General features: G+C 38.3%; 1 protein-coding gene across 21 annotated transcripts in view; it reads left to right on the forward strand.

Moving 5' to 3' along the window:
* WDPCP (WD repeat containing planar cell polarity effector) overlaps positions 1–15,867 on the forward strand; it is a 720,444-nt gene that overhangs the window by 421,224 nt on the left and 283,353 nt on the right. For all 21 annotated transcript variants that reach the window (XR_008522114.1, XR_008522111.2, XR_010136176.1 and 18 more), the window contains one exon: positions 14,964–15,573. Coding sequence is in view for 16 of the 21 variants with exons in the window: in XM_054547452.2 (XP_054403427.1) it covers positions 14,964–15,573 (610 nt within the window). In the remaining 5 variants the exon portion in view is untranslated. The remainder of the gene's footprint in view (positions 1–14,963; positions 15,574–15,867) is intronic.

The following is a 15,867-nucleotide window of genomic DNA, read 5'->3' on the forward strand; positions in this document are numbered from 1 at the left end:
GGGAGGTGGAGGTTGCAGTGAGCCAAGATCACGCCACTGCACCCCAGCCTGGGTGACACAGTGAGACTCCATTTCAAAAAACAAAAACAAAAACAAAAGATACACTAAAGGATAAACTACTACCTTGTTCATCTTTGAAATTGGGAAATCCCAGGACTTTTAGGGACTCTTTATCTTTTCTACTCTTTCTTAGGTTGAATTTTTCAGTGCTCACCGTTTCTTTCTTTACCACACAGTTTTCTTTAAAAGCAAAAAAAAAACAAGAAAAACAAAACACTGGACGTTGGCCATCTGTTTCTTGTGTAACAGTCTTCCCTCCCTGGCCATTTTTAATACTGCATAGCCTGTGGTTTAGCTAACACACTGCCTGTGTTTCTGTGCTTTTCTTCTTTGTCCTACCCTATTGCCTTAGAATTAAAACAGAGATATTTTCCTTTAGATTTTTAGACTTTCATCAGACTTTTCACCTCATAAAAGTTTTTTCTTCTTCCTTTAATTATCTATACTGTTTTTCCCCTTCTCATTGTTTGCCTTTTCACCATGCGTTTGTTAGAACTTTTTACCCTGTTTGTTATCACAGGCATTCCCTTTTGAATTCTAATGACCAGTTCCTGAAATCCCCAACATGTATTTTAAGACTCTTTAGTTATTAGAGTTCAGAATTCACCAAGTCTAGGAAGTACCTGAAGACAGGATAAAGACCAAGAACCCAGTAAGTGAAGGAGTTCTTGATCATGAAGTTTGTTGATAACAATAAACACGCCTCATGGAAGATGGGAGTAGACTTCAAATTAATCTTGATAGATTACACTAATGTCACCAACCACTATCCTATCTTTTTGGATTCTTCTGTCTCTTTTGTGCTTTTCTTCAGAGCATTGTCATTTAGCATTTCTCCCTTCATTACACACCATATATTTCATTCTTTTTTCTTAGCATCATACCTTGGACTTGGTCATCTCATGACTAGTAATTCAACCTAAGCTGATTTTGGGAGAAAAACCAGCTGCATGAATACAGGATGAGAGATGTCTTAGTATGGACAAGTTTGGATTTTTAAAAGTCTGTTTTTTTCTAGGTATTTTCAATAACTACATAATTCTATTTGGTGTTTTCACCTTCTTATTTGCAAGGATCTGCTAACAGAAAGTCTTATAGCTAGAAAATATAATAACATATTTTTGTCTTTATATAGTTCTTTAGTCAATAGAGGATACTCTACTAACTTTAAAGCTATTAAAATGCAGGTATTTGCACTTTATCATCTTGGTCTATCACATTAGCATTTTCCTTGAAGAACTGAATGAATTTTCTTCTACTGATTGCCATATTTTATCTGAGCCCATTTTTATTGATGATTGTCCATTTCTCCCTACTTTTTAAATACAAAATGTCTTACTTCAAAATTCTAATTGAAATTCCAATCTACTTTTTCTTTCAATTAAAAATATTAATATAATTTAATATATATTATATATAATTATATATTAATATTAACATAATATAATATAATTTGATGTTTCACTCTTCTTGATCAACTTAAACTTTTGCACTAAGGGTCTGTGCTGTGTGAATCAAATTATTTATAAACATTTCCCTGTGCAGATTTATTATCTCTATATGTTTATTCTTGTTTCTTGTTTATTATAGTACATGATACCTTTATCATAGCAGTTACAAATTTATTTATCATAGCATTAACAAATTTATTATTTTCATAGACATTATTTTCATTATTTCATAGACATAGAAACAGAAATGTTTCATTCTAATAATATTGGTTATCTTTAAAACTCACATTGTTAAGTATGAATAAAAATAAATTTAAAATTATGAAATTAAATATGAAATGTATATTTTATTTGAAGTGTATTCCAACAATAGTGTTTTATTGAGCTACTACCATATGCCAACTACAGAGTTAAATTTCATAAATCAATTAAATGAGTTTAATATTAACTTCCAAGCTACATCCTTACTATGTTTAAAACAGTTTGCACTATATAAATATCAGCCATAAGTTCTAAATAACCAAATATGGATTTTATTTAGTGTCCGTGTTTTTCATTCTTTTTGTTGTTTCATTCTGCTATTCTTGCCAAATAATCCAGGGCTTTCTCGTTACAAACAACAATAATAGCCGCTATTTACTCAGTGCTCCTGTCCCCTGCATTTAGTTACATTATTTTTAATTTGTGCAGCAATCTTGTAACACAAGTGAATAAATCCTTATTTTAGAGATAAGAAAACTGCAGTTCTAAGAGATGATCTTGCTCAAGATCCCAGCATTCTCTATTGTCAAAACAAGGGGTCAGGCCCTGTTATTTGCCTTTTTAACTGTACAGTGTTGTCTGTGGCTACTATACAGGGTCAGGTCCAACTTGGAATTATATTCTGAACCCAAGTATTTAAAATACTTTAAACATAAAAGTATTTTGGGCCAGGCGCTGTGGCCCACATCTGTAATCCCAGCACTTTGGGAGGCCAAGGTGGGCAAATCACGAGGTCAGGAGTTCGAGACCAGCCTGGCAAACATGGTGAAAACCCGTCTCTACTAAAAATACAAAAATTAGCTGGACATGGTGGCGGGGGCCTGTAATCCCAGCTACTCGGGAGGCTGAGGCATGAGAATCGTTTGAACCCGGGAGGTGGAGGTTGCAATGAGCTGAGATCGTGCCATTGCACTCCAGCCTGGGTGACAGGGTGAGACTCCGTCTCAAAAAAAAAAAAAAGCATTTTGAGTGTTAATGCTAATGTCATATCATTATAAGGGTCATATCAACTTGACCCTGTCTGTTCTTGACATACTACTACTTTCAAAAAATTCCAGCCAAGTGTGGTGGCTCGCGCCTATAATCCCAGCACTTTGGGAGGTTGAAGCAGGTGGATCACTTGAGGTCAGGCGTTCGAGACCAGCTGGGCCAACATGGCAAAACCCTGTCTCTATTAAAAATACAAAAATTAGTTGGGTGTGGTGGTGGGTACCCGTAATCACAGCTACTCGGGAGGCTGAGGCAGGAGAATCACTTGAACCTGGGAGGCGTAGGTTGCAGTGAATCGAGATTGCACCACTGCACTCCAGCCTGGGCGACAGAGCGAGACTGTTTCAAAAGGAAAAAAAAAAAAAAAGAAAAAAAGATTTCATGCAACAGCATAGGAGAAACTTAGTTTTCCTTTTTATCTTCTATATAAACAGATGCAAAACTAGCAATAATGTTTTGTATTTGTATAATTTTTGTTTTGAGGAGATAATTTAGTTTTTATTTGGTTCATTTTAGGATTTTTTTTCATTTACATTTACAAAGCATTATCTTTATTTTTAGTACAAATCAATCAATAAAAGAATGAAGCATCTTTATGAGAAGTCAGCTTATTAAGAACTTCCCCTTCCAAACTTTTTCAATCATTCAGAGCAAAGTTACCTATATTATTAGCTACTGGACAAAAAGCACAAGCTTCTTTCTTTTCCACCCCAAAGTTAACAGGCTCTACTGTCATTTGCCCTCTCTTCAGTCCCTTCACCTTTTTCTCACTCTTCTTTCTTCTGTGGGGCTCCCTCAGCCTCACTTAAGGTTCCCAGTGCCCTGTGGTTCCCAATTTCCTCTCTCTGATTGTATAAAGGAAAAGCTGATATAGTCATGTAAACTTATTAGTTACCTGTGCTTGACAACATGTAGCATGTCTTGCAGAGATCTTGGTTTTTAGAGTCAGACAGACCTGGATTCAAACTGCAACTCTATCACTTATTAGTGGGACCAGGTGCAATTTATACCATCTCTCTGACCCTCACTTTCCTTATCTTTAGAATGCAGATTATAATACCTAACTTTGGGGTATTGAAAATATTAAATAAGACAATGCATGAAAAGTCACACAGTATCCTATTGTCTTGCTTACTACTATTATTATTGGTGAGGTTACTCTTTATGGAAACTTACGCACATTCAAGTATTTTGCTTTGTTTAGTTATAGACAGTCTTGCTTTGTGACCCAGCCTGGAATGCAGTGGCATGACACTAGCTCACTGTAGCCTCAAACACCTGTGCTCAAGTGAACCTCCCACCTCAGCCTCCTGAGTAGCTAGGATTATAGGTACGTGCCACTGTGCCTGGCTAATTTTTTATTTTTTTTGTAGAAACGAGGTCTTGCTAAGTTGCCCAGGTGGGTCTCAAACCCTTGGGCTCAAGTAATCCTCCCGCCTTGGCGTTACAAAGCACTGGGATTATACTAGAGTATTTTTTTAATCTTTAAACTTTTATGGTATCTTTAATTATGCTGTGCAAGACATTTTCCACCCTTAAATGAGTGTTAGCCTTCTATCATTACGTGGACAGTTAGTCGAGAAGACAGCAAGTGATCTTCTGGCCTTGACTGGCTTTTAAGAGTAATCTAGGATTGGCAGCTAGGGAAAGGGCGTACATAAGTCCATGGTCTTACTCCCCTTTTTATTATTTTCCCATAACTTATTAGGGTAAAGGTAGTATTTGATTATATAAGTAAGTTCTTTAGTGATGATTTGGGAGATTTTGGTGCACCCATCACCCAAGCAGTATACACTGCACCATATTTGTAGTCTTTTATCCCTTGCCCCCTTCCACTCCTTCCCCCAAGTCCTCACAGTCCTTTGTATCATTCTTAGGCCTTTGCATCTTTATAACTTAGCTTCCACATATCAGTGAGAACATAAGATTTTTGGTTTTCCATTCCTGAGTTGCTTCACTTAGAATAATAGTCTCCAATCTCATCCAGGTCACTGCAAATACTGTTAATTCATTCCTTTTTATGGCTGTGTAGTATTCCATCATATATATGTGTGTGCGTGTGTGTGTGTGTGTGTATATATATATGTGTGTGTGTGTATATGTGTGTGTGTGTATATGTATATGTGTGTGTATATATATATCTCACAGTTTCTTTATCCACTCGTTGATTGATGGGCATTTGGGTTTGTTCCACGATTTTGCAATTGTGAATTGTGCTATGCAAGTATCTTCTTAATATAATGACTTCTTTTCCTCGGGGTAGATACCCAGTAGTGGGATTGCCGGATCAAATGGTAGTTCTACTTTTAGTTCTTTAAGGAATCTCCACACTGTTTTCCATAGTGGCTGTACTAGTTTACATTCCCAACAGCAGCATAGAAGTGTTCTCTGATCACTGCATCCATGCCAACATCTACTGGTTTTTTATGTTTTGATTATGGCCATTCTTGAAGGAGTAAAGTGGTATTGCACTTGGTTTTGATTTGCATTTCCCTGATCATTAGTGATGTTGAGCATTTTTTCATATGTTGGCCATTTCTGTATCTTCTTTTGAGAATTGTCCATTCCTGTCCTCAGCCCACTTTTTTTTATGGGATTGTTCTTTTTTTTCTTATTGATTTGTTTGAGGTCACTGTAGATTCTAGATATTAATCCTTTGTCAGATGTACAGATTGTGAAGATTTTCTCCCACTGGGTTGTCTGTTTACTCTGCTGACTGTTCCTTTTGTTCTTTGCAAAAGTTCTTTAGTTTAATTAAGTCCCAGCTATTTATCTTCTATTTATCTTTTTTTTTTTTTTTTTTTTTTGAGACGGAGTCTCACTCTGTAGCCCAGGCTGGATCTTGGCTCACTGCAAGCTCCACCTCCCAGGTTCACACCATTCTCCTGCCTCAGCCTCCTGAGTAGCTGGGACTACAGGCTCCCGCCACCACACCTGGCTAATTTTTTTGTATTTTTAGTAGAGATGGGATTTCACCATGTTAGCCAGGATGGTCTCGATCTCCTGACCTCATGATCTGCTCGCCTCGGCCTCCCAAAGTGCTGGGATTACAAGTGTGAGCCACCATGCCCGGTCTTATCTTTGTTTTTATTGCATTTGACTTCGGGTTCTTGGTCATGAAATCCTTGCCTAAGCCAATGTCCAGAGGGGTTTTTCCAATGTTATCTTCTAGAATTTTTATAGTTTCAAGTTTTAGGTTTAAGTCCTTAATCCATCTTGAGTTGATTTTTGTATAAGGTGAGAGATGAGGATCCAGTTTCATTCTTCTACATGTGGCTAGCCAATTATCCTAGCATCATTTGTTGAATAGGGTGTCCTTTTCCCACTGTATGTTTTTGTATGCTTTGTCGAAGATCAGTTGGCTGTAAGTATTTGGGTTTATTTCTGGATTCTTTATTCTGTTCCATTGGCCTGTGTGCCTATTTTTATACCAGTACCATGCTCTTTTGGTGACTATGGCCTTATATTATAGTTTGAAATCAGGTAGTGTGATGCCTCCAGATTTGTTCTTTTTGCTTAATCTTGCTTTGGCTATGTGGGCTCTTTTTTGTTTCCATATGAATTTTAGAATTGTTTTTCTAATTCCATGAAGAATGATGGTGGTATTTTGATGGGGATTGGATTGAATTTGTAGATTGCTTTTGGCAGTGTGGTAATTTTCACAACATTGATTCTACCCATCCATGAGCATGGGATGTGTTTCCATTTGTTTGTGTCATCTATGATTTCTTTCAGCAGTGTTTTATAATTTTCCTTGTAGAGACCTTTCTACTCCTTGGTTAGGTATATTCCTAAGCATTTTTTTTTTGCAGCTATTATAAAAGGGGTTGAGTTCTTGATTTGATTCTCTGCTTGGATGCTGTTGTATAGAACTACTGATTTGTGTACATTAATCTTGTATACAAAAACTTTGCTGAATTCTTTTATCAGTTCTAGGAGCTTTCTGGAGGAGTACTTAGGGTTTTCAAGGTAAACGATCATGTTGTCAGCAAACAGTGACAGTTTGACTTCCTCTTTACCAATTTGGTTGCTCTTTATTTCTTTCTCTTGCCTGACTGCTCTGGCTAGGACTTCCAGTACTGTGTTGAAGAGGAGTGGTGAGAGTGGGCATCCTTGTCTTGTTCCAGTTTTCAGAGGGAATACTTTCAACTTTTCCCCATTCAGTATTATGTTGGCTGTGGGACTGTCATAGATGGCATTTATTGCATTGAGGTATGTCCCTTGTGTGCCAATTTTGCTGAGAGTTTTAATCATAAAGGGGTGCTGGATTTTGTCAAATGCTTTTTCTGTATCTATTGAGATGATCATGTGATTTTTACTTTTAATTCTGTTTCTGTGGTGTATCACGTTTATTGGCTTGCGTATGTTAAACCATCCCTGCATTCCTGGTATGAAACCCACTTGATCATGGTGGATTACCTTTTTGATATGTTGTTGGATTCAGTTAGCTAGTATTTTGTTAAGGAGTTTAGCATCAATGTTCATCAAGGATATTGGTCTGTAGTTTTCTTTTTTGGTTATGTCCTCTCCTGGTTTTGGTATCAGGGTGATGCTGGCTTCACAGAATGAAGTAGGGAAGGTTGTTCCTTTCTCTATCTTGTGGAGTAGTATCAAAAGGATTGGTACCAATTCTTCTTTGAATGTCCGTTAGAATTCTGCTGTGAATCCGTCTGATCCTGGACATTTTTTTGTTGGTAATTTTTAAATTACCATTTCAATCTCACTGCTTGTTACTGGTCTGTTCAGGGTATCTAATTCTTCCTGACTTAACCTAGAAGGGTTGTATTTTTCCAGGAATTTTTCCCTCTCTTCTAGATTTTCTAGTTTATGTGTGTAAAGGTGTTCACAGTAGCCTTGAATGATCTTTTGTATTTCAGTGGTGTCAGTTGTAATGTCTCCTTTTTCGTTTATTAGTGAGGTTATTTGGATTTTCTGTCTTCTTTTCTTGGTTAATCTTGCTAATGGTCTATCACTTTTATTGATCTTTTCAAAGCACCAGCTTTTTGTTGCATTTATCTTTTGTATTTTTGTTTGTTTCAATTTCATTTAGTTCTGCTCCGATCTTGGTTATTTCCTTTCTTCTGCTGGGTTTGGGTTTGGTTTGTTCTTGTTTCTGTAATTCCTTGAGGTGAACTTAGAATGTCAGTTTCTGCTCTTTCAGTCTTTTTGATGTAGGTGTTTAGGGCTATGAACTTTCCTCTTAGCACCACCTTTGCTGTATCCCAGAGGTTTTTGTAGGTTGTGTCATTGTCGTTCAGTTCGAAGAATTTTTTTAATTTCCATCTTGACTTTGTTTTTGACCCAATGCTTATTCAGGAGCAGGTTATTAAATTTCCATGTATTTGCAAGGTTTTGAAGGTTCCTTTTGGAGTTGATTTTGGTTTTGTTCTACTGTGTTCTGAGACAGTGTTTGATATTTCAATTTTCTTCAATTTATTGAGGTTCATTTTATTGACTATCATGTGGTTTATCTTGGAGAAGGTTCCATGTGCTGTTGAATAGAATGTGTATTCTGCGGTTGTTGGATGAAATGTTCTGTATGTTTTTTTTTTTTTTTTTTTTTGGATTCAATGTTCATTTTATTTTATTTTATTTATTTATTTTTTTTTTTTTGGCTTTTTTTCCAGGAGCACATTCTTTTTTTTTTTTTTTCTTTTATTGTAATTATTATTATTATTATTATTATTATACTTTAGGTTTTATGGTACATGTGCCCAATGTGCAGTAAGTTACATATGTATACATGTGCCATGCTGGTGCACTGCACCCACCAACTCGTCATCTAGCATTAGGTATATCTCCCAATGTTATAATGTTCTGTATGTTAAGTCCATTTGTTCCAAGGTATAGTTTAAATCCATTTTTTCTTTGTTCACTTTCTGTCTTGATTACCTGTCTAGTGCTGTCAGTGGAGTATTGAAGTCCCCCTCTGTTATTGTGTTGCTATCTATCTCATTTCTTAGGTCAATTAGTAATTGTTTTATAAATTTGAGAGCTCCAGTGTTAGGTGCATACATGTTTAGGACTGTGATATTTTCCTGTTGGACAGGTCTTTTACCATTATATAATGTCCTTCTTTGTCTCTTTTAACTGCTGTTGCTTTAAAGTTTATTTTGTCTGATATAAGAATAGCTGCCCCTACTCACTTTTGGTGTCCATTTGCATGAAATGCCTTTTTCCATCCCTTTACTTGAAGTTTATGTGAGTCCTTATGTGTTAAGTGAGTCTCCTGAAGGCATCAGGTAGTTGGTAGGTGAGTTCTTACCCATTCTGTAGTTCTGTATGTTTTAAGTGGAGCATTTAGGCCGTTTACATTCAATGTTAGTACTGAAATGTGAGGTACCCTTGCATCCACAGTGCTATTTGTTGCCTGTGTACTTTTGGTTTTTTGTTTATTGGTTTGCTTTATAAGTTGTATTTTTGTTTTATAGGTCCTGTGTCATTTATGCTTTAAAGGTGTTCTGTTTTGATGTGTTTCCAGGATTTGTTTCAAGATTTAGAGCTCCTTTTAGCAGTTCTTGTAGTGGTTGCTTGGTAGTGGCAAATTCTCTTAGCATTTCTTTGTCTGAAAAATACTGTATCTTTTGTTCATATATGATACTTAGTTTCAATGGATACAAAATTCTTGACTGATAATTGTTTTGTTCAAGGAGGCTGAAGATAGGACCCCAATACCTTCTAGCTTGTAGGGTTTCTGCTGAGAAATCTGCTGTTAATCTGATAGGTTTTCCTTTTTAGGTTACCAGGTGCTTCTCTCTCACAGCTCTTAAAATCTTTCCTTCGTCTTAACCTGATGACAGTGTGCCTAGGCAATGATCTTTTTGCGATGAATTTCCCAGATGTTTTCTGTGCTTCTTGTATTTGGATGTCTAGGTCTCTAGCAAGGCTGGGGAAGTTTTCCTTGATTATTCCCCCAATTATGTTTTCCAAACTTTTCAAATACTCTTCTTCCTCAGGAACACCAATTATTCTTAGGTTTGGTCATTTAACGTGATCCCAGACTTCTTGGAGGCTTTGTTCATATTTTCTTATTCTTTTTTCTTTGCCTTTGTTGGAAGACTTTGTCTTCCAGCTCTGAATTTCTTTCTTCTACTTGTTAATGCTATTGCTGAGACTTTCCAGAGCATTTTGCATTTCTGTAAGTGTTTCCAATGTTTCCTGAATTTTTCATTGTTTTTTCTTTAAGCTCTCTATTTCCTTGAATATTTCTCCTTTCACTTCTATCGTTTTTCGAATTTCCTTGCATTAGGATTCACTTTTCTCTGGTCCCTCCCTGATTAGCTGAATAACTAACTTCCTGAATTCTTTTTCAGGTAAATCAGGGATTTCTTCTTGGTTTGGATCCATTGCTGGTGAACTAGTGTGATCTTTTGGGGGTACTAAAGAGCCTTGTTGTGTCCTGTTACCAGAGTTGGTTTTCTGCTTTCTTCTCATTTGGGTAGGCTCTGTCAGAGGGAAGGTCTAGGGTTGAAGGCTGTTGTTCAGATTCTTTTGTCCCTCTGGGTATTCTCTTGATGTAGTACTCTACCCCTTTTCCTATGGATGTGGCTTCCTGTGAGCCAATCTGCAGTGATTGTTGTCTCTCTTCTGGGTCTAGCCACCCAGGAAGTCTACCTGGCTCCGGTCTGGTACTGGGGGTTGTCTGCACAGAGTCCTGTGATGTGAACCATCTGTGGGTCTCTCACCCGTGGATACCAGTGCCTGTTCTGGTGGAGGTGGCGGGGGATGCAGTGGACTTTGTGAGGGTTCTTAGCTTTGGTGGTTTAATGCTTTATTTTAGTGGTTGTTGGCCTCCTGCCGGGAGGTGGCGCTTTCCAGAGAGCATCAGCTGTGGTATTATGGAGAGGGACCTGCCGTGAGCAGGGCCCTAGAACTCCCAAGATTATATGCCCTTTGTCTTCCACTACCAGGGTGGGTAGGGAAGGACCATCAGGTGGGAGCAGGACTAGGTGTGTCTGAGCTCAGACTCTCCTTGGGTGGGTGTTGCTGTGGCTGCTGTGGGGGATGGGGGTGAGATTCCCATGTCACTGGATTTGTGTACCTAGGAGGATTATGGTTGCTTCTGCTGAGTCATGCAGGTTGTGAGGGAAGTGGGGGAGAGCCGGCAGTCACAGGCCTTACCCAGCTCCCACACAAACCAAAGGGCCCGTCTCACTCTCACTGCCCCACACAACAGTCCCAAGTCTGTTTCCAGGCAGTGGGCGAGCCAGGCTTGAAAACTTGCCCTAGGCTACCTGCCTCCTAGCTGTGAAAGAAAAGGGCTTGCTTCTCCCCCTGCCTGTGGAGTTTGCATCCTGGATGTCCAGGAGGCTTGTTTTCCCGTTCAAATTGTTACACAGTTCAGCTAGAGATTTCCTTCTCCCTGTGGAGTTTTACCCGTCTTTCCTCTGGCCACCCCCTCAATGGATCCCTATGGTATCAGGTAGGAATGGCCTGCTTGGGGACATAGTGAGCTCCCAGGGCCTTTCTGCTGCTTCCACTACCCCTGTATTTTGCTCTGCTCTCTAAATTGACTCACTTCCAGTTAAGGTCAGAAACCTCTCCTGCAAACAGACCTTCAGTTTCTCCATTCTGGGGGTGTATTCAGGAGAGGAGGCTCTTCCTTTCCCACTTCCACAGTTGGGGTACTCACAGTATTTGGGGTGTCTCCTGGGTCCTGCAGGAGCAGTCTGCTTCCTTCAGAGAGTCTGTGGCTCTTCTCGGGACTGCTGGTTTGTTCTTGCAGTGTATCTGGGCTAAAATTCACAGTGCGAGCCTCCACACACTGCTCTGTCTGGAGGTGCACTCTAGATCTGCCTCCCATCCACCTCCACTTTTTACCCCATTTTCTTGGTGAAACTACAGAGCCTATTAGAGAGCGTCTCACAAACTTTGGAAACAAGGAGGCCTGGGATCCTTTTTTCTGGATCATGAACGTAACTTGTTCAAGTCCAAGACTGCCATCTGTTTGGGCCCCCTCTTTTAGGCTGCCCGTTTGTGAGTACAGGCTCTACTCGACATCACCTGGCCTCTCAATCATCTGCCCTAAGGCTTCCTTTGCAAATCTTTAAGCTTTCTGGAAGTAGGATATTTCAACCAGCGGTACAATTTTCTTTTAATTCATAGTTTAAGAAACTTCCTACCAGCACAGTTTTTGGCTAGCTGCTACACAGGTACAAAAAAGTGTAAAATATATAAGACAGATTATTTTTTTAAAGATGCCAGAAGCTAGAAGGAATCCAAGAAACGAGGATACTTTTGGTGGAGCATATATGTAAGTACGGTTAGTTAAGTATGGTTGGTAGGACAAACAGAGTGTGTAGGTGAAGATTGTGGATTTCAGGCAAAAGACATGAATGAAGTTATAGAGCAGGGAAAATGTGGGGCAGGTTTTAGTTTGAACTTGGAGTAGGAGTCCTGGAAGGGAGACTGTAGAAGATAATACTGGAATTTGCAAAGCAGATCATGTCCCTCCTTTGTTCAAAACTTACAGCTTCTCATCTGATTTAGAGAAAAAGTCAAAGTCCCTAGTGGCCTACAAGCTATCATACAATATCCTCCCTGTGCCTCAATTCCCATTTCCCATGACTTTCTTCCTTGCTTCCCCTTCTCTAGCTATATTAGTCTCCTTGATCCGGCCAATAGAGATTCCACCTCAGAGTTTGTTTCCTCTGCTTGAAGCTCTCCTTTCCCACATGGCTGCATGGCTCACGCCTCTTTCAGGTCACCTTTATCAGAGAGGTCTGTCTTGATCTGTCTGTATCACACCCTGAGCCCCACTCCAGCCACTCCCTATTCCCTGTACTTTGCTTTATTTTACTTCATAGTGTTTAGGATATCCATATGCTTTTATTATTATTGCCTTTGTTTTTGCTCTTAGGGTGTGATGGTGTGTGGAAAGTGTGACCCCCAAATACAGCATTTTTGGCATACTGAATGTTTAAAGCTGAAGGAAATTGAGAAAACCATAGAAGCAGAAAGGTCCCTTTGTCTTTGTCATTCTCTTTCTCTGACATCCTTCCACCTTTCTCCCCTGAAGCCATGAAAAGAATTCTCTGACCTAAAAGTAGATCATAAGACCCTCATGTGACAAGTGTCTGCCCTATACATGGAGGAAAGGAATGAGTACACAGAGACACAGAGAAAAATCTGAACAAATAGGACTTGCTAAGTTCCCCTCAGTACATTAGGTCATACCTGCTTTTTGTCCACTCATACTTCTACATGACTATCCATTCTTCATCAAACCTAAGCATAAAATAGACAGTTTTCCCTGGTTCTTTGGGTCTTCATTTCTGAAGGCACCTGTGTTGCATAAAACTTTGGTTACATAAAATTATTAAGCTTTTCTCTTATTAATCTGTCTTTTGTTATAGAGGGTGTCAGCTATGAACCTTGTGATAGGAGGGAAATATATTACTTTTTCTCCTTTACAAGTGTATGCCCCTGATCGAGAAGATTTTATGCACTGTCATGTCCCTAGCCCCCAGAACCAGTGCCTGGCACATGGCTCATATTCAAATATTTATTGGACAAAAAAGAAAATGACTGCAGCAAAAAGAGTGTGAGGGAGGGAAGGAGTTGGATATGGATCCTATGGTAGTTTATGTTCCAGGCAAAGGAATAAAAATTTAACGTATTAGTCAGTGGGTAGCCATTGAATGGTTTGAAGAGTGGAGTAAAGGCAAGAGCATTTAGTTTAGGAAGATTAATTTGGTGATAAGGTGTAGGATGGATTTTTTTTAAGTCACATCAACTCTCCACCCCTCCCCAATCCAGCACTCTGCCACACAGCTCTATGTGCTTTTTTAAAAAATGACTTTTAATCTTGAAATAGTTTGACTCACATGAAATTGCTAAACAGTACAGTAAATGCTCTTTCTGTACTTTCCCCCAGTTTCCCCAGTAACATCTTACATTACTGCAATACACTGTCAAATACAGGAAAATGACCTTGTTACTGTACTGTTAACTCAGGTGCAGACCTTAGATGGATTTCATCAGATTTTACATGCACCTTTTCTGGGGGATGTATAGTTCTATAAAATTTTAACGTGTAGATATATGTTTTTTAATATTTCTGGGTTTGACCTTCTTTAATACCACTCTCCGGGTTCTTGGACTCCTGTCATTTACATATGAATAAAGTGAATGGCCTGTGGTTTTATTTGATGTTCTTCTGCGTTGTGTTCCATGTTGGTAGATAGCCTTTCCTTTCTATACCAAAGATGCTTTTAAAATTTTACTCCACCAGGATTGACAAATCATATTGCAGTTGTCCCTCGATATATGTGGATGATTGGTTCCAGGACCACCCCCGCCAACACACACACACACACACACACACACACCCCCAAAATCTGCATATACTTAGCCTTGTGGAACTCAAGTATATGAAAAGTCAGTCCTCTGTTTACACAGATTTCCCACATACTGGGAATACTGTATTTTCTATTTGCATTTGGTTGAAAAACATCCATCTATAAGTGGACCCTACAGTTCAAACTCATGTTGTTCGAGGACCGACTATATATACTAGGTCTTAATTTTTTAATGTTTATTTTAAAACTAGTACATTACATTATTTCTTTCTATTGGTCACTTGTCTGCTTAGAATTCCTTTATATCCTTTCTGATAGTAAAATATTTCCACAAGATTGTTAACAGGGTTCTAAAGCTTTTTCCTTTGTCTACCCAGCCCTACTAATTAGAAATATATTTCTTATAAGCAATTTACCAATAATTTCAGAATTGACAAGGGTGGTAGGTTGAAGGAGATTAACTAATCATTTAAAGTCCAACTTTGTGTTGGTAAATTCTTATTCATTCTTTTTAACTTTTTAAGATATTCTGCTAACCATATTATATTACTAAAAGCTGACTTTCTTAGTTTTTATGTACTGTGGAACATATTTAAAGTGATTTGCAGGCCTTCCAAAACAAATTCTTAAAGTTAAAATCTTATAGTTTAATTCTTGCAGCTGTGCTATATGTATATATTTTTTTTTTAAGACAGGATCTCACCGTGTCACTATATATATTTATATACATGCTGTATATGAGATAGATGTGCTATATGTACTTTATATACTTATACGTTGCTGATGTTTAAGATAGTAATTGATGTTCTTTAATAGGTTTCTGAATAAATATGCAGGCCTAGGTGTGAAGTTGAAGAAAAACCAAAGTTTATCTGAATGTACTTGATATATTTCTTAACAGGTTCTGAGTTCTGTCCGCACAGAATGGGACCCACTGGATGTTCGCTTTGGCACCAAACAGCCTTATCAGGTGTTCACAGTGGAGCACTCCATAAGTGTAGACAAAGAGCCTATGGCTGACAGCTGCATCTATGAATGCATTCGGAATAAAATCCAGTGTGTGTCAGTCACCAGAATACCACTAAAGTCAAAGGCCATCAGCTGCTGCAGGAATGTTACTGAAGACAAACTGATTCTGGGCTGTGAAGATTCTTCGCTAATTCTTTATGACACTCACCGTAGAGTGACTCTCTTAGCACAGACTGAACTTTTGCCTTCATTAATAAGCTGCCACCCAAGTGGTGCCATTCTGCTAGTTGGCAGCAACCAAGGGGAGTTGCAAATTTTTGATACGGCTCTATCCCCTATTAACATCCAACTATTGGCTGAAGACTGCTTACCCAGGGAGACTCTGCAATTCAATAAATTATTTGATGCCTCCAGCAGTCTTGTTCAAATGCAATGGATAGCTCCTCAGGTTGTTTCTCAGAAGGGTGAAGGTAGTGATATCTATGATCTCCTCTTCCTCAGGTTTGAAAGAGGACCTTTGGGTGTGCTGTTGTTTAAACTAGGTAAGTCAAGGAAAGTGATGAGTAAGTAAATTAAAGTGTTTATGATAGTGACATAATTAAGGCAATAAAACTATTCTTAGAATGTATATTTTTCTATTTATCATCCCATAAATATGTTTGCCTTTCAAATATCCATATAGTTTCCTTTTGTGGATGACTTTCTAACTGCCAAAGGAGCACTAGATATTGAATAATTTGGAAATTACACTAATTGTCAATTATGATGCTTCAAAAGCCCTAACTTTTACATTTGATACGCTCTAAAATAAACTACACTACTAAATAATTCCTTAA

This window comes from Pongo abelii, chromosome 12, assembly GCF_028885655.2.
Source record: "Pongo abelii isolate AG06213 chromosome 12, NHGRI_mPonAbe1-v2.0_pri, whole genome shotgun sequence".
Taxonomy (NCBI): Eukaryota; Metazoa; Chordata; class Mammalia; order Primates; family Hominidae; genus Pongo; species Pongo abelii.